This window comes from Nomascus leucogenys, chromosome 21, assembly GCF_006542625.1.
Source record: "Nomascus leucogenys isolate Asia chromosome 21, Asia_NLE_v1, whole genome shotgun sequence".
NCBI classification, from domain to species: Eukaryota; Metazoa; Chordata; class Mammalia; order Primates; family Hylobatidae; genus Nomascus; species Nomascus leucogenys.
The window spans coordinates 19,419,359-19,439,023 of NC_044401.1; the positions used below are offsets into that span (position 1 = coordinate 19,419,359).

Consider the following 19,665-nt stretch of genomic DNA (forward strand, 5'->3'; position numbering starts at 1 on the left):
AACGCCTATCCTACCTAAGGTTGTATTTTATGCTTCATTATGCCATCCCATAATTGGCAGTACTCCCAGAGAAATAATGGAGAATGGTGTAAACAGATTTCTTATGTTCATATGATCTGGCACCCACATAGGTACAATGAGATGGGAATCTTTAAATACAGGTATGGCGAGCAAAGGGAAAAGAGACCTCACAGAAACCAAGGACTCCACAAATAACCTATGAAAGTTACAAAAAATATAAAAGTAGATACGAATAGATAATCTGATCAAAGTAACCAGAGTGCTGAAATGCCTGGCTTTTTAAAAAGAGTCATAACTACTTTCTCATAAAGAAATGATGTAGCAGAGAAGAGACCAGGTGATCTTGGTTTGGGGAAAGAACAAGTTAAGGGAAAACACAGAAACAAACCCAAGTTTTTAGGTTGGATATTTAGAGATTCTCAAACACATGTGTCTGTACGTTCATTTATTAAAATACATTTGTTAAAGAACAAATTTTTACTTTAAGAAAAGATAAAAGGGAAATATCCAGCAATCTAATTATCAAATTAAATTATATTGATTATAGAAATTCACGTATTCAGGGATTCACTCAGTAAATATTTATTGAGCACCTACAATGTTCCGGACACGCTTCCAGATACTATGAATACAGTAGTGAACAGAAAGGCCACCAATGCCCTTACAGAGCTTACATTCTACTGGGAAAGACAGACAATAATCAAAAAGCTATATAAGATAATGCCAGGTGGCCATGATGTGCTAAGAAGAAAAGCAAAGCAAGGTCAAGGAAGAAAGCCAGAGATGCTATTTTACCTAGAGAGTTCCCGGAGAGCCTCCCTACTATCCTCCAAACCAGTGTGACAACAAAGCAGTTTCAGATCTGAGAATTCTTGTCTCTTGTCCTTTTTGAAGTCTGAGCAATCTTATCCACTTCCACACGTTCAATTCTGACCTGTCCAGAGTTGATGCCTATTACTAGCTCTGACCTTTTCTCTGAGTTCTAATTCCATGTTGCCAAGAGTATAATCAAGTCTGAAATGAAACTTGCCACTGACACCCCACTCTGTCCCTCTACCCTCACCAAAAGATTATCTTCATTTTTCCAGAAACCTCTAGAGGAATTAAAGATTTGACTGTTTCTACTCTTTCATTCCACTATAGAAAAGTGTTAATAGTTCCCTCTCCGAAATGGTCCCCATTCATCCCTTAGTACTCTACTCATTCTAACTACCTTTATGTTTAAGAGTAGCTAGAAGTTTGCTTGAGGAAGCAATGATATTCATGTTTTCCCCTGCTGAACCACAATTGGACCTTATGACCTTCCACATCAAAACTAAATGTCTGTGCCTGGTTTTCACACCCTCTAAAATCAAGCTACATCAAACCTATCTGTTATGGACTGAATGGTGTCCCCCCAAAATTCACATGTTGAAGTCCTAACCCCCCGTACCGCAGAATGTGGCTACGTTTGGAGACGGGGCCTTTAAAGAGTGTAAGTTAAAATGGGCTGTCGGGGTGAGTCCTCATCTAATCTGACTGGTATCCTTATAAGAGGGTAGAGACACCAGGGATGCCCATGCACAGATAAAACGCCACATGTGAGGACGTAGTAAGAAGGCAACCATGTACAAGTCAGGAGAGAGGCCTCGGGAGAAACCAAACCTGCCAACACCTTATCTTGAACTTCCAATCTCCCAGAACAGTGAGAAACAGATTTCTGTTGTTTAAGCCACCCAGCCTGTGGTATTGTGTTACGGCAGCCCTAGCAAACTAAAACATTATCCCATCATACTTCTATCTCTATTCTTCAACATGCAGTCCTTAAGAATATCTTCTAAAATAGCACACTAATTCTTGCCCCCAAATTTTTACCCAAGCTAGAATTCTTGCCTGTAATATTCTTCTTCCCTTGATTAAAAGCATGGGGTTCTGAAGTCAAACAAACCTGAGTTCAAATCCAAGCTCCATTCACTTAATAACCATCCAGCTTTAATTAACTTCTCTAGGACTGTTTTCTCATCCATAAAATGGGTATATTAACTGCATTCAGCCAGTATGTAGGTTAAAGGTGGTAGTGTCATGAGATGCCTAGCACAACTCCTGGCACATAATATACACTCAATGATGGTAGTTACAATTATTATTCATTTTTCAAAGTTCTAATTAATACTTCATTGTTAAGCATTTTGGCCTCTTTGGACCATCGGCCCAACTTGAAGAGAACATAGGAGAAGAGGAGGACCACAGAGTCAAGTCTGGAACCCTTCAGGGCCCTGACGCTGCCTGCAAACAGTGGGCAGCAGATGTGATGGGGAGCCATTCAGGGGTTTCGAACAAGATAAAAACACGATCAGAGTGGCAGCTGTGTGTAAGTGATCAGGAAAGACTCTGCAACAGTCAATGCGACAGGTCATGAAGGTCTGAACTGAAGTGGTGCTCCTGGGTATGGAAAGAGGGGAACTGTTTAGAGATTTCACACATTTAATCTATAGGCAAGAGACTGAACACAGAAAGACAGGGGAGGGGCCAGGTGTGGTGGCTCACGCCTGTGATCCCAGCACTTTGGGAGGCTGAGGCGGGTGGATCACCTGAGGTCAGGAGTTCGAGGCCAGCCTGGCCAACATGGTGAAACCCCATCTCTTCTAAAAATACAAAAATTAGCTGGGCGTGGTGGTGGGTGCCTGTAGTCCCAGCTACTCTGGAGGCTGAGGCAGGAGAATTACTTGAACCCCGGAGGCAGAGATTGTAGTGAGCCGAGATAGAGCCACTGCACTCCAGCCTGGGTAACAGAGTGAGACAGGAAAGGAAAGGGAAAGGGAAAGGGAAAGGGAAAGGAAGGAAAGAGAAGGAGAGAGAGAGAGAGAAGGAGAGAAGGGAAGGGCAGGGCAGGGCAGGGAAAAGAGAGATGAGGGTCAGAGGTAACTCCAAGGCCTTGAGGATGATAGTGGTGGCACCAAGAACAGAAACAGGAGACCGGCCTGGAAGACAGTGAGACTCCGTCTCAAAAAAAAAAAAAAACAGAGACAGGACAGCCAACTGAAGGAGAGAGGGGGAGACACCAAGTCTGATTTTAACCTTCACATTCGGTTCCCTGCAATGCTCCTGCCACTCTACCTCACCCCTTATCTGCACTCTGATTGGGGCAGTCTCTGTGCCCTACTCATCCAGTAAAATTTCAAGAAAGAATCTAAAAATTAATTCACACCAAGGCATCAACAGTAACCCTTCTTAAAGGTTATTTGCATTTTAAGAGAGGCCCCCAAAAATGAACAACCATGAAGTTTGGAGAGCCGACAAACCTAAGTGAGGTATGGGGTGGAGAAAGCATGTCCTTTAACATTGTTATCACCACCCAGTCCACCTCCTGCCTGCTACAATTTGGCTGCAATCTGTCACTCTGCCCTAGATTTTGACATTAGTGTTGGGTTTAACAATCCCTTTCTTATCTAAATGCTGATACTGTTCAATACTAGAGGTAAACACACACAACTGTTTTCACTGGCTGTTTACAAGATATGAAACCTTACCACAGAAGAGCAGGGTGGGAAGGTCCATGATATATCAGCCTCTGCCATCTTTCATACAGCTCATCTCTCAAGATACTAGAAATGCCAAGGGTAAATTTGGCAGCCTTGCCCAGTGATCACTTTCAGTTTCCAAACTCTTATCTTCCACCTCAAATTAAATGCACCTCCTTTCCCATAGCAAAAATACAGCATAGAAAATTCTTACGGCCTTCAAACAACTTTTCACAGCTGTTATGATTAAAAAATAAATCATCCTTTCATTTTTTTTTCCACCCTGGGTTATTTGTTCAATCAAAATTTATGAAGTCACCCTGTGCTATGCTACAGAGGTGAGGGAATGGGTGTGGAAGGGGAGGAGAAGGGTAAAAATCAGAACTCACACAATTCCTATCTTCAAAGTGTCCTCAGTTCATCTTCATTCACAAGACCTAATCCCCACATCTATGGATCACCTTTGTAGCTCTGGCCCTTTTAAACCTCCAGCAAGCCTCCCTAGGTTTAAGATGTGGACCTCCACTGCCAGTGGTCCAAATTTCCAAAAAGATCTGACCCACATGGAATCTAAGTGCATTACCTCAATGATTCTCATAGGAATTATTCCCAACCATGCACATCTTCGTAAGTGTGTGCACTGTAGTATGTGGATATGCAAGGGTGAATAAATAGGAGACATTGTTTTAAGAGTGGTGCCGAATCACTGAGCAGATTTACTCAGAACTTTGTGTCACTTTCTGTCACATATTCATGGTGTACACACTTATTCACTGCACTGTGCCAAATACTGCACAAAATGAATTAAAAAGAAATCCATCATGGTGCATCCACTGTGTAGAATAGTATGGCAGTTCCTAAAACAATTAAACATAGAATGACTTGATATATCCCCAAAAGTAAAGAAAGCAAGGATTCAAACAGATACTTTTACACATATGTTCACAGCAGCATTATTCATGATAGCCAAAAGATAGAAACAATCCAAGTGTCCATGGACAGATGAACGGATAAACAAAGTGTGGTATGCACACCTACACACACACTGGAATATTATTTGGCCTTAACAAGGAAGGAAATGTTGACATTTGTACAACATGAATGAACCTTGAAAATATTACGCTACATGAAATAAACCAGTCATAAAAAGATAGGTATGATATGATTCCACTTATATAAGGTATGTAGAGTCATCAAATTCATAGAGACAAAAAGTAGAAGGTGGTTGCTAGGGACTTGGGGGAGGGAGAAATGTAGAATTATTGTTTAATGGATATGAAGTTTTAGTTTGGGAAGATGAAAAAGTTCTGGAAATGGCTGGTGGTAAAAGTTGTAATATGAAAAGTACTTAGTGGCACTGAACTGTACACTTAAAAATGGATAAGATGGCAACTTTTATGTATCTTTTATCACAATTTAAAAATATATATTTAAAGCATTTAAGGATATAATGAATAAAACTTTCCTGAAATAAAGAAATATAAAGCCAGGCATGGTGGCTCACACCTGTATCCCAGCACTTTGGGGTCCAAGGTGGGCAGATCCCTTGAGGCCAGGAGTTTGAGACCAGTCTGGGTAACATAGCAAGGCCCCATCTCTACAATAAAAGACAGAAAGACAGAAAGACAGAAAGAAAAAAGAAAGAAAGAAAGAAAGAAGAAAGAAAGAAAGAAAGAAAGAAAGAAAGAAAGAAAGAAAGAAAGAAAGAAAGAAAAAGAAAAAAGAACAAAGAAGCTTGGCATGTTGGCATGCACCTGTAGTAGTCCCAGCTACTGATGAGGCTGAGGCAGGAGGATCACTTGAGTCCAGAAGGTAGAGGATACCGTGAGCTATGATCATGCCACTGCACTCCAGCTTGGGTGGCAGAGCAAAACTCTGTCTCAAAAAAAAGCAAAACTTTGGGAGGCTGAGGCAGATGGATCACTTGAGGTCAGGAGTTCAAGACTAGCCTGGCAAACATGGTGAAACTCCATCTCTACTAAAAATACAAAAATTAGTTGGGCGTAGTGGCATGTGCCTGTAGTCCCAGCTACTCAGGAGGTTGAGGCACAAGAATCACTTGAACTCGGAAGGCGGAGTTTGCAGTGAGCCACGAAGGGGCTACTGCACTCCAACCATGGGCAACAGAGGGAGACTCTGTATCAAAAAAAAAAAAAAAAAGAAAGGAGAGAGAGAGGAAAAAGAAGAAGAGGAGAAGGAGGAGGAGAAGGAGAAGGAGAAAAAGGAGGAGGAGGAGAAAAGAGAAAAGAAAAGAAACTAAAAACGTTGTTCCCCCTCTGGAAACCAGTACTTTTAAAATCCATGAAAAATGAGGATGTAGACACAAAGCAAGACACAAAAAGACAACAAACCACAGAAAAATCTTTTGACCTCAGTTGAGTAAGTACAGGTGGAGCATTTACAACTGCATGTCTCAACCTTCCTTTCAGTATTAGACCCACTACGGGGTCTTTTTAGACATCTTTCCCCTAATCATCCCCTGATGAAAGTTTAATACCACAGATATACTGTATATCTATTATGCACTATGCCCCCTTTGGGGGCCACAAACTATTGTAATAGCTAAGATTTTTCCCTGAAGAACCAATTTTTGCCCTCTTGGAGATAATATCACCCTCTCTAAGAATTCATGATTTACAGTATTAGACCCTCTACAGATTCACAGTACTAGGCTGTCTAGCAAACTTGACTGAAACAATCAGAGGACTGGGGATGCACATAAACTACTCAATGCTAAAATGTATCCAAAAGTCTTCTACCAATATTAAAAGTGCCTGCATGTTGCTAAATATCTGAACAGTGAAAAAATCATTTTTAATGTCTCCAAATATCTGGAGGTTGCCATTTTATAGATATAACATATAGGTAATTAACAGTATTTTGATAAGTTTAATTCAGATATTTGGTATCATGTATAGAGAATGTAGCATTGTGATTATTGTTTAATATAACCATGAGAGAATTCACCATTTGTCGTGGTTATATTTCCCATTCTATCAAAAAGACACATGCACCTGTATGTTCACTGCAGCACTTACTCACAATAGCAAACACACGGAATCAACCTAGAAGCCCATCAACAGTGGACTAGATAAAGGAAATGTGGTACGTATACACTGTGGAAATCTACATAGCCATAAAAAAGAATAGAATCATGTCCTTCGCAGCAACATGGATGCAGCTGGAGGCCATTATCACAAGTGAATTAACACAGGAATAGAAAACCAAACACCACATGTTCTCATTTGTAAGTGGGAGCTAAACATTGGATACTCAAGGACATAAAGATGGCAACAAAGACACTGAGGACTGCTAGAGGGGGGAGAAAGGGAGGCAAGCAAGGGTTGAAAAATAACTATGATCAGTACCTGGGTGATGGGATCAGTTGTACCCCAAACCTCAACGTCACGCAATATACCCAGGTAACAAACCTATACATGCACCCCCTGAATCTAAAATAAAAGTTGAAGTTACAAAAATAAATAAATAAAATAAAGCTAATTACAGCTACCTAAAAAATGCTGTAGGGCTAAATGAGATCTTGCTGGTAAGCTCCCAAAACAAGTGTTTAATAAGTGTTAATTCCCAATCCACTAACTCCATCAGAAGCAGTAAATATTTTCATTCACTACGTTTGAAAGGAAGGTATTTTACTTCACAGACAATCCCAAATTAAAGGAACAGAAAGTGCTTTAATCAGAAACCACATATGCTAGTTTTAAGGAGCCTCTTCACCAAAACTGTGAGGGGGCATGATGCTCTCCAAGCCTGTTAAAGATTACATAACCCTGAAACTGTCAGTAAGCAGAGAGCTGAATTCCCCTCTTAGATGTATTCATATGTCCTCCTGCTGGGGAAAATAAAGGAAATTCAACAAATTGGTTGAAAAAAATACTGCTAAACCACACACACACACACACACACACACACACAAATCTTAGTTCTCATGAAATCACAGTAAAATGCCTATAAGTAAAATTCATAGTAATTTTGCAGCAACTTCAAAAAAATGGCTAATTTAAGAGAAAAATCTTAGAAAAATCCCACCGCCCTTTTCGACATCAGCCAGGGGCTAGGTAACACCTGGATGCTGCCTGTTTAGAAATATCAGCCCTTCTCACCCTCGAGAGTTCAGCATCAGGCCAAGAAAGCCAAAAGGTGAAGTACAGCCAGGGCCCTCGAGATCTTCCTGTTAACCTGGGAGAAAAAAATCAAGAGGCCTCCAGATCAGTGTCAGCTATGAGCTAAAAGAAAATGGTGTTTTCAGGAGCAATTCATTGTTGGTCTCAGAACAATTAGAAATTCTTTCCCCTCAGTAATGCTTTCCATGGCTCTGTAGCTTCTGAAAGGGTTTCTTTTGCTCTCTGAGAGCTTTCTTGTCTTGTCTGTTACAAGACAAGAAAGAGAAGGGTTGCCTCCTCTTCCTCAGTGAGGAAAAGTCTGTATCTGAACAGCTGGATTATGCTGACCTCGGTCATCACCTCCACACTGGAGAGGATGCTGCCAAACGTTTCCGTCATCTGCGCTGTGCACTGATGTCATGTGCTAACTCCTCTCAGACTGACTCCTCTGCCACCGCAGTGCTCCACGCCTGTACCCCGCCCAACTGTGTCTTTGGCCTCAGCAGGATGATGTTAGAAAGATGGTGGAGAGGGGTAGTGGACCATACATTGTATTCTGAGGCCAAATATAAAGACTGCAGGGTTATCTGCCTGTTTAGATGATCTGTGTGGCTGATGCCCTGCTCCATCAGGGATTATGCGGGGTGGTGAATGAGACTTGGAAACTTTTCTCTCCTTTTATTGTCTAAACAACCTACTGTCTAACAGAAGCAAAAAAATATTCCACCCAGCCAGATATTTCTTTAGATGTCAGATTTAAATAGAGGAAATATATATTACCAAATGCTTAAAATTTACATCCTCTTTGGGACAGCACCTTCAGCCACTACAGCAAATTCACTAATCCCAATGAAGAGAATCTCTAATCCATTCTATTTAGAAATGTGCTTTTATTCAAACAAAACCCCTTAACATATACAGATTATCATGAATCTGGGGATCCAGCCAAATCATCAAATTTCAGGTTTTCCTCATTCATAAAATGGCCATTCACACATTTTAATTTTACAGATGTAAGAATGAATGAGGGCATGCTATAAAGTATTTCAATTTACTCTGATATATTTTCCCATAAAGATATAGTTTCATGCCTACGCTTGGTGGGAAAGTACACCTCTAAACCCACACATCAAATCTCCTGGGAGACTTCTGCCTCGGGATATCATAGTTCTAGGTCACTGACAGAAGATAAAGTGTTACATTAGATTTATGATACTTCATCACCCATTCTATCGATCTCCTCCATTAGTATCTCAGTCCTTCCTGGGCCTTTAAAGCAAACAGACATGATTCTTGCTATTACTAAACTACAAAAACATCCCAGATTTTCTTTCTCCAAAAACTATCCCCCAATATTTTGCCCCAAAGCAAGTATGGCTACTCAAACACAAGAGAGTGACTCCAAAGTTAAGAATCTGACTATACGAATAGGAAAGAAAAAGAAAAAAAAAATCTTACCATTTAAGATATTTTAATAAAATATCAAATAATAAAAATGTACCTTTGTGTTTGAAGAGTCAAGTCACACAAATACGTAAGAGCAAATCAATGGTTTCCAGCTGTAATCAGCGATAATAACCCAAGTACGTGACAGCATGAGAAAGACGGTCAGTTTCCTTTTGAGGTTACATGATAAGCAGCAGCTAAGCAGCCTTTTTCTCTAAGAACTCGCCGTCTGACCTCGTGGCAAGAGGAGGCCAGCCCCTCTCACTGGCGCCCTTTATAGCGTTCGCTTTCAGTTCTCCACTCAAGTGAGGACGGGGGCGGGGGAAGCTAAGAGCCTGTTTTCTAAAATACAGAATACGGTCATCCTCTCGTTCGAACCGGGTGGCGTGGGCACTGAGGAGGGCCAGAGGAGGCAGGGAGGGGGCAGCGAGGCCTAGATTTGTGGATTTTTTTCTGCACACTGGAAATTCCCAGACCAAAAAGGTACCGACCCGAGTCCCGGACATTCCCCTCGAGGGCCGGTTCCAAGACCTGGACTGGAGCCGCAGGGAGGAATCAGAGGCAACATCTACGAACAAAACTTTTTCCTTAAAGACATCCTTTTAAAATGCCCTAGTGAATCTCCTGATGGGCATTAGAGTTGCCTTCTCATTAGATTCACCTCATCTTATTTCGCTTTTTCTGTGTGGCCCCTAAACGTGGGGGTGCAGTGGGCAGGTGGAGGGAGTTACCTTTCACAATACAGCTTTTACAATACGGCAATCAAAAAGTAGTATCGCAACCATGTGCCTTCACTGACTAATTAAAGGACAAGGAATCTATGACATAAATAAAGCAATGGTCCTGTAACATGAAGATCACTTTATTTTCAAGGGGTAATGGGGTAGATTTAACAGCAAATGAACCACTGCACAGAACTGAAAGGATTTCTCCTATGACATTTAGTTTCACTTCCTTTCCATTTAGGACACTAGCTGCTATAATCTCAGTACTACTTTTTTTTAAGTTATCTTCCCCAAGCAGTGTTACAATCCAGTTGGAATGGGCATTAGATGTACACATCATTAGATTCTTAAAACTAAAAGAGGCCCGATGGCCTCTCATTTAACCAGAATATTAGAAAATATATGTACACACATATAAATATATTTAAGTTCAATTTTTTATTTTTTATTTATTTATTGAGATAGAGTTTCACTCTTGTTGCCCAGGCTAGAGTGCAATGGCATGATCTCAGCTCACTACAACCTCCACCTCCCGGGTTCAAGCGATTCTCTTGCCTCAGCCTCCCGAGTAGCTGGGATGACAGGCATGTGCCACCACGCCCGGCTATTTTTGTATTTTTAGTAGAGACGGGGTTTCACCATATTGGTCAGGCTTGTCTTGAACTCTTGACCTCAGGTGATCCGCCCACTTCGGCCACCCAAAGTGCTGGGATTACAGGCATAAGCCACCATGCCCGGCCCACATTTTTAAAAAAAGTTAAAATGTAAAAGCACTTTTAAGAGACAAGACTGAAGTTGGTGGAATACATTTCGTGCCCTCCTAGCTTCTGTGTCCTTTAAACTCCTGCCCTCAACCATCCTCTTATCTTCCACCACCTCCATTCCCCTAGGATTCCCAGGTCCCCTTAGTACTCAGGGGCTGTGGTCTCACGTTCAAATGAAAAACAACAACTTCAAAATTTTATTTATTGCACACTGAGGTGTCAAGAATCCTAAGTACACTAATACTACATTGTAGACATAAACCAGGTAGAATAATGCTTAACACAAGAAAATAAATACACTTTAAGTGGAATTTCTGGCATTAGTGACTAGCTGATGTTAAAAAGCTGAATTTACCCAGAACCCACAGAGATAATGCTGAGCAGTTTTTTAGAAAGTTGGGGAGGCTTATTTCTGTTGTTTCCCTTGGGTGTTTATTTCCCTGTACCTCTCTCAGTCATCACTACTTCCTTGAACAGGGTCCAGAAACGGACTCATTTCTGGCATGTAACACATGAATATATAAATTAGGCTTACCATATTTATTCTTGTCAAGTGCCCTGATTTACCAATCTGCCAACTAAGTTTTCAGATTGATAAATGTGAAACTGGATTCAGTTATTAAACTGGATTAAGTTTCAATCTGAAACTTAATAATTGAATCCAGGAAGTGTCAGTTAAGTGGTCTTAATTAAAATGATAGTTGTTCAGAATGGCAAGATGAATCATACTGGAACACCAAAGTTCTGTTTTGCATTCACTGAAGAAAGGTTACTTTTAGTAGGATAATTCTATAAAATGTAATTTGCATAGAAAGGCTTTATTATGGGTTCTGTCACAAATAGCATCAAATCCATCATCTCAGTTCTGGAATATGAGATTCACTACATGAAATTAATACTGTCATTCCAAAATAGAAATTCATATTTTAAACCACTGAAATTGATATAAACCACTGCTTTAATATTGTAAAACTAAATGTCCAACCATAACGACCAACTTATCTAATAATGAAAACTGCAGTAGCAGAACTATTAAGCAGATCTTTATAATTAACTTATGAAGACTATTTAACATAGAAAAATATTTATATGTAAAAAACACAGATCCAAATTACATATTCTCTATAAGTATATGGTTTAAAAACCTGCAAGAAAATATACCTAAATGCTAACGTTCATTGCATTCAGATGATAGAATTATGGATTTTATCCATAGATTTTTCTTCTAGATTTTATAGTTTTTAAAAATTATGATGCCCCTTATATTTATATTGGGAAATATATATTTAAAACAAACTATTATTTGGCTACCATGCTAATATTCACAACCATGTGGCACTAGCCTAAAATAAACTTTTCAGAAGAAACTAAATTATTCTATCTAAATATTCTGGGAAACATTTAAGTGATATTGGAATCGCTATGAAAATTTCCACACCAGAGTGAAGAAAGACAAATTAGATGTGAGATGAAAGTTGTTCTCACTGATAAGTGAGAGCTAAATGATGAGAACACATGGACACATAAAGGGGAACAACACACACCGGGGTCTACTGGAGGGTGGAGAGTAGGAGGAGGGAGAGAATCAGGAAAAATTACTAATGGGTACTAGGCTTAACACCTGGGTGATGAAATCATCTGCACAACAAACCCCCATGACATAAGTTTACCTATGAAACAAACTGGCACATGTACCCCTGAACTTAAAAGCTGTTAAAAAAAATTTTTCTAAAGAGAGATGAAAGTGACTCAAGAAGCTGTGTCACCAAATCTTTAAGAGCTATGTCACCAAATCAAAAAATAACAGAAAACTAGACAAGATCGTAAGAAATCATTTGCACAATCAAGTGGCATCATTCCAAACCACTGGAGGAGAAATGCCCTCTTTCTTTTTAAAATTCTCTTGGGAAAATTACTCCTCAGCCTCCTTTATAAATCCTTGAGGAAATGTCAAGTTCTTTCATGAAAAGAAAAACTCTCAACTGGGCACAGTGGTCAACCTGTAATCCCAGCACTTTGGGAAGCCAAGGTGGGCAGATGGCTTGAGCTCAGGAGTTTAAGACCAGCCTGGACAACATGGCAAAACCTAGTCTCTACAAAAAGATACAAAAATTAGCTGGGCATGGTGGTACATACATACATACAGTCCCAGCTACTCAGGAGGCTGAGGTAGAAGGATCGCTTGAGCCCAGGAAGTCAAGGCTGCAGTGAGCCATATCATGCCACTGCACTCCAGCCTGGGCAAAAGAGCAAGACCCTGTCTCAAAAACAAATAAATAAATACAAACCCTTCTTTATGAAAGTCTCACAAGTTTAGCTGAAAAGGGATATGGACTCTCACATACCTTATTTCAAATCTAAACTTGAGTTCCCCTTCTATAAAATGGAGCTAATATCACCAATACTACTGGATCATGAACAGAATTAAACCAGTTATTGGTAAATCCCCCGAAATAATAAACAAGCCATGTTTATTCCCTCATTCTATCTTATCTCTTCTCTTAGTGTTTCTCAAAGTGTGGAATACCACCATTGCATCGGAATCACTGAGCACTCACCACAAAGGTTGGTTCCATAAATCCCAGAGGCATCATGGTCCCTCTTTTTTTTTCTTTTTTTCTTTTTTTTTTTTTTTTTAGAGACAGGGTCTTGCCCTGTTGCCCAGACTGGAGTACAGTGGCATAATCAAGGTTCACTGCAACATCTGCAACCTTCTGCCTCCTGGGCTCAAGCAATCCTCCCACCTCAGCCTCCTAAGGAGCTGGAACTACAGGTGGGTGCCACCACACTCGGCTAGTTTTTGTATTTTTTTGTAGAGATGGGGTTTCACCATAGCACCCAGGCTAGTCGACCTTCCGGGCTCAAGCAATCCGCCCACCTCAGCCTCCCAAGACTGTAATCCCTGCTGGGATTACAGGTGTGAGCCACCACACCTGGCCTTAATTCTTTTATTATTTAACAAAAATTTTTTAGAGATAAGATCTCTTGTCTGTTGCCCAGGCGGGAGTGTAGTGGCGCAATCATAACTCACTGCAGCCTCAAACTACTGGGCTCAATCAATCACCCTGCCTTAGCCTCCCTAGTAGCTGGGACTGTCAGCCCACGCCTGGATAATTTTTTATTTTTTGTAGAGACGAGGTCTTACTGTATTGCCCAGGCTGGTCTCAAACTCCTGGCCTCAAGCAATCCTCCTGCCTGGCCTCCCAAAGTGCTGGGATTACAGGCTTGAGCTACCACACCCTGCCATGACTGCATTTTTGTCAGATACTGCAAGTGATCCTTAGGTACTGTAAAGCGTAAGAACCATTAAAATTAAACTATTTTAATATATTTTATTACCTCATTAAACTCAGAAACAATTAAAAATCTTCTTTCCCCATAAAATACTTTAAAAACTTGAAGGTGTTCCTCAAGGATAGGAAAGTAAGATCTGGGGCCCTCCTATTTTAAATTAAAAATCCAAATTATTTGACCCATCCTTCTAAGGTTATGTATCGTTCATACTTCAAGCATCTGTCTTCCTCTCTAAAGCCTCCCTCGTTTCTTAACCTGTCTTCTTAGGAGCAACTTAAACTAGACTATAATCTATCACAGCTCATAAAGAAAAGAGTACTTACTAAATGATCCCAAATTAAACTCATTTAAAATTAATATGTCAAATAAAATTAATAATTCCATTCTTCTTAGATAGCCAGTAGGAATAGCGGCTTCTTCCAAGCATGAGAGAATGGGTGTGCCTTTTATGCCCAAATCAAGAAATATCAAAAAAACAAACAAACAAAAAAAACCTGTCATGAATTTTAATATCTTATTAATTTCTAATTAGATTTTAACTTCTAATTTTGGTAAGTAGTTCAAAATAACAACAACAACAACAAAAAAAAAAAAAAACACCTGAAACTAGTGGGAAAAACTTCCATAGCTTTATAATACAACAGCATTCTTTACACAAAAGTCAATTCTTAAACCCTCAAATTTCAGAACATAAAAATAAATTTCCATTTACAGATTTCCCCCTTCCAGTTCCAAAAGTAGTTATTCTAGAGTAAGTATTCAACACATAAAATTTAGCTGAATCAAATAAAAAACAATCACCAAATGCAAATATCAATTCCAAAGCCCAGATTTTATATATACTGCTTTCATATTTCCCTTTTGCTTCTTTTCTAGATAAAAGCAGGAAATTGTAAATATTCTCACTAAAAAACTCGAACCAAGCACATTGGCCTTTTCAAGTAATTCAGAAAAGGTAGATCATCAAGAGAAACTCCTGAGACACAGCAGTCTTCAGTGCATTCACAAGAGCCTCTGACTATAAGCTTTCTCTAGTTAACCACCAGAAGATGAACTACTTGTGCTATGCATGCAGATGCACTCAATTTCCTTTACCAGATAAGCTACAAACACTCTACTACCAACCAAACTTGTCCCTTCATCAGAATATTTTTCATACTCTTTAGCAAAGTAGTCACCCCTCCCAGGAGAAGCTAATTCAAATACACTCATTAGCATCTTTGGTTACAAGAGCAATATGGTGTGTAGATGCTGTTAAGAGTTCTACCATGGCTAAGTCAAGATTGGATAAAATCCTATAGGTAGATATAAATGTAACCTGCATTTTCTAAGCTCCTTATAAGTCATCATATTAAGTCCAGATCTTTTTGAAATTTTATACTTATTAATGGCAGTCATCTCTCCCTGGGGCCACTTTCTGTAACTCAGGTCAATTGAGAAGGTCATTGAATATGATTCCTCTAGTCCCTTCCAAGACAGGCTAGGTCTCCAAGGGGCACACAAAGGACAAGAACATGTCCAGCTGGTTCTTCACAATAACTTCATCTGGATGCAGCTTGTGCGGTAGATAATGGGCCAGGGTCATTTCCCAGGCATCGACGAGATATACTCCAACCCCTGAGAACATCCTCCGAAGGATGGTGTCCAGCTGAAAGTTGTACCAGTCGCTGTTGAAAAGGCTCACTTCAGGTCCCAGCTCTTGGGCGTTGGCCGCCCGGATGACCACCACGGTCTTAGGGCTTCGATCGAGGAGCCGAACCACTGCTCGACGGATGTTCCTGAGCCGCCGGATGTACACTTCCAAAGGGAAGGTGCTGAAGTGAGACCATATAGCTATGGCAACCACTGTGTTCTTCCCTCCCACAATGCCATTCAGCTCATTCGCCACATAATGGAGCTCATTGCTAAAGACGGTCGTGAAGCGGATGGGTGGACCATGGCAGCGGTATTTGAGCAGGATGTTGTGCTTCTGGTCCACTGCAAGGAAGGGACCCACATTCTTGGGACTACCCAAGTTAAACTCCACTAAATCTGAAACAAGGAAAACTGAAGTTCATAAAAACCTTCAAACCAAGCACATATATTTTGATTATACCTTATTAAGTGGCTTCAAATAACAAGTTTTTTTTTTTAAGTACAACAAAAAGGTACAATGTAAATGAAAGGGAATACCTATTTCACTGAACTCTGCCCCCTTTGTATCAATGGGCCTTTATTCTAACATGTTTATTATTTAAATTATTACATAAACATAACACGCATTATAAATAACACCATCAGTGACAGACTCTACACTACACCTGTCTATGCTTGAAAAACAAAATAACCCATTTTTCTCTAATTATTAGGCCAAGAAATGTTGCTATTTGCACTGATCACTGCAATCTTTTTTATCTATGTCTAAAAAGTTTGGGTTTTTTTACTCTTATCTTAGGTTTAAGAGTGCATGTAAAGGTTTGTTACATAGGAAAATGTGTCACATATTATTTCATCACCCAGGTTTTAAGCCCAGTACCCAATAGTTATCTTTTCTGCTCCTCTCCTTCCTCCCAACTCCCCGACTCAAGTAGACCCCAGTGTCTATTGTTTCCCTCTGTGTGTTCATAAGTTCTTATCATTTAGCTCCTGCTTATAAGTGACAACATGCAATATTTGGTTTTCTGTTCCTGTGTTAGTTTGCTGAAGACAATAGCCTCCAGCTCCATCCATGCTCCCACAAAGACATTATCTCATTTTTATGGCTGCATAGTATTCCATGGTACATATATGTACCACATTTTCTTTATCCAGTCTGTCACTGATTGGCATTTAGGTTGATTCCATGCCTTTGCTATTGTGAACAGTGCTGCAATGAACATTTGCTTGCATGTGTATTTATGGCAGAATGATTTACATTCCTCTGGGTACATACCTAGTAATGGGATTGCTGGGTCGAATGGTAGTTCTGCTTTTAGCTCTTTGAGGAATCGCCATACTGCTTTCCACAATGATCGAACTAATTTACACTTCCACCAACAGTGTAAAATTGTTACCTCTTCTCTGCAACCTCGCCAGCATCTGTTTTTTGGCTTTTTATTGATAGCCATTCGGATTGGTGTGAGAACCACAATTTCATTGTGGTTTTGATTTGCATTACTCTAATGATCAGTGATATTGAGCTTTTTCTTCATATGTTTGTTGGCTATATGTATGTCTTCTTTTGAGAAGTGTCTGTTCATGATCTTTTAATTTATAAAAATCAAATTGGCATTTACATTTTATTCTCCTAACAGATAAATATTATTTCTCTCAAGACATGGGCTTTAACTTCTGTTTTATGAGCACGTATTAGTAACCAAATACTTCTTTTGGGAAATTCCGTCATTTGTAACAACATAGATGAAACTAGAGGACATTATGCTAAGTGAAATAAGTCACACACAGATGTCTTTGATGTGTAACCTCATGCAATATTTGCCTTATACTGACTTATATGTGGAACTTAAAAAAGTTGAAGTAGAGAGTAGAATAGTGGTTACCAGAGGGCTGCTAGAGGGGTAGGTGCAATGGGGAAATGTTAATCAAGGTCTCAGAAGGAAAATGTTTTAGAGATCTATTGCACAACATGGTAACCACAGTAAATAATAATGTATCATATATTTCAAAACTGCTAAAAGAAGAGATTTTAAATGTTCTCACTATAAAAAAGTAAGTATGTGAGGTGATGGATATGTTAATTTACTTGATATACTAATTCCACAATGTATATATATAAAATATCACATTGTACCCCATAAATATATTTATCTGTTGATTAAAAATGAATGTTTTTAAAAATAAAATTAAAGCAAGTTCAAATGTAATTTTGAAAAATGAAAACAAACACCTCTTTTTGCAATAAGCAAAAGAAATAAGCAACCCTGTTTCTTTTGACTTTCAATTTTAGCCTGTAGATGAAAAATCATGTTAATGTCCTAAAGAAAAACTTCCATCTCTATCATGAGAATAACACAGATAGCATCGCAAGTTAAAAATTCCCTTTTCTCCCTCTAAGTTGTATTTCAAGGTCCAGTTGCCTGGAGACATTCTGAAGGTCCTAGGAATCAGTGGGAGTCCTTGTTATTCCTAAAAAACTCTGTATAATTCATCACTTAGTACGTGCACCCGTGAGGAAAGAAGATGTGTCTCATATCCCTAAATATTCCCTTAAGTGCCTTAAATAAATGTTGACAATCCGATTCAACTAATATTTCCTAAGCACCTACTTAGTGCCCACTACTATAGGTGCTACAAGCCAGCAATGCTCAGATGGATAAGCTATAGTCCTTGCCCTCAGGGAGTTCACGGTCAATTTTGAAGAAGGAACGTCAGAATAAAATTGTCCTATAGGATGGGCAAGGTGGCTCATGCCCATAATCCCAGCACTTTTGGAGGTCAAGGCAGGCAGATCACTTGAGGTCAGAAGTTTGAGACCAGCCTGGCCAACATGGTGAAACCCCGTCTCTACTAAAAATACAAAAATTAGCCAGGCGTGGTGGCAGGTGCCTGTAATCTCAGCTACTTGGAAGGCTGAGGCAGGAGAATCACATGAACCTGCGAGGCAGAGGTGTTAGTGAGTCGAGATCACACCACTGCACTCCAGCCTGGGTGACAGAGTGAGAGTCTGTCTCAAAAAAAAAAAAAAAAAAAAAAAAAAAAATATATATATATATATATATATAAAATTGTCATATATTCTTCTTAAGGATTAAAGTAGGTTTCACTTTTTTCTCCTTGCATTTCCAGGCTTCTCTTCTAGATTTTCCTACCTAACTACTACTTAGCATTCAGCCCCATTTTAACTGAATAAAAAGCTCAAGCTACCACTTTCTTTTGATTAGATCAAGCACTGACACAGGCTTTATTTTTATCAGGTGAAGATATGTCTGTAAAGTATATGGTGGGAAGTGATGAAAACAGTCAGTGTGATCCTTGCTATCAAAGGAAATACCAAGCTACATCATTAGAATTTAAGAGGCAAGCAACTACAGACACCTAAGAAGGCCCTCACTGGTCAGCATCACATCAAAACTTGTCTAGCATCATGCCATACAAAGTATTTCCCTTCTCCTAATGTATAGCTTATACTTTATCAAACAAAGCTTAGTTGTATCTGTTTCAATTTAAAAAACAAGCAAAACAAAAAGCGGAATTAACTTTACACTTTTGGGGACAATATCTACTTCCCCTTTCCTTCCAAAAATTAAATTTAAAACTAAGTTGAGGCCAGGTGTGAGCCACCAGCACTTTGGGAGGTTGAGGTGGGCGGACTGCTTAAGCATGAGAATTCGAGACTAGCCTGAGCAACACAGTGAGACCATGTCTCTACAAAAAATACAAAAAAATTAGCCGAGTGCAGTGGCTCACACCTGTGGTCCCAAATGCTTGGGAGGCTGAGGTGGGAGGATAGCTTGAGCCCAGGAGGTTGAGGCTGCAGTGAGCCATGATCACACCACTGCACTCCAGCCTGGGTGAGAGAGTGAGACCTCGTCTCAACCAATCAATCAATAAAACTAAGTTGACATAATAAAGAAAAGCGGTGATAAAAACAATCACAAACAACTCACAACAAACCATCAGGCTTTACTTTATTAAAAGCCTTGCCTACACATAGCCACTAAAAACAGTTCCCACAAAACTATTTATCAGCTCTCTAAATTGTAAGCAGGGTCTTTATTTCTGCTCCTTCAGGATCCCTCCTTCCTTACCTCATCCATACCCCTTCCAGAAAGAAAAGAATGCCCTTAAGGGGTGGGCCTCCAGCCATTGGGGTTTT

General features: G+C 39.7%; 1 protein-coding gene across 6 annotated transcripts in view; it reads right to left on the reverse strand.

The window, feature by feature from the left end:
* Positions 1–8,512: 8,512 nt before the first annotated feature.
* The window catches only part of NXPE3 (neurexophilin and PC-esterase domain family member 3), a 48,803-nt gene continuing 37,650 nt past the window's right edge, over positions 8,513–19,665 (reverse strand). For 5 of the 6 annotated variants that reach the window (XM_030801680.1, XM_003261757.4, XM_030801678.1 and 2 more), the window contains one exon: positions 8,513–15,902. In XM_030801680.1, the coding sequence (XP_030657540.1) occupies positions 15,352–15,902 (551 nt within the window). In that variant the 3' untranslated portion in view covers positions 8,513–15,351. The remainder of the gene's footprint in view (positions 15,903–19,665) is intronic. The other variant, XM_030801679.1, reaches the window with a different exon arrangement.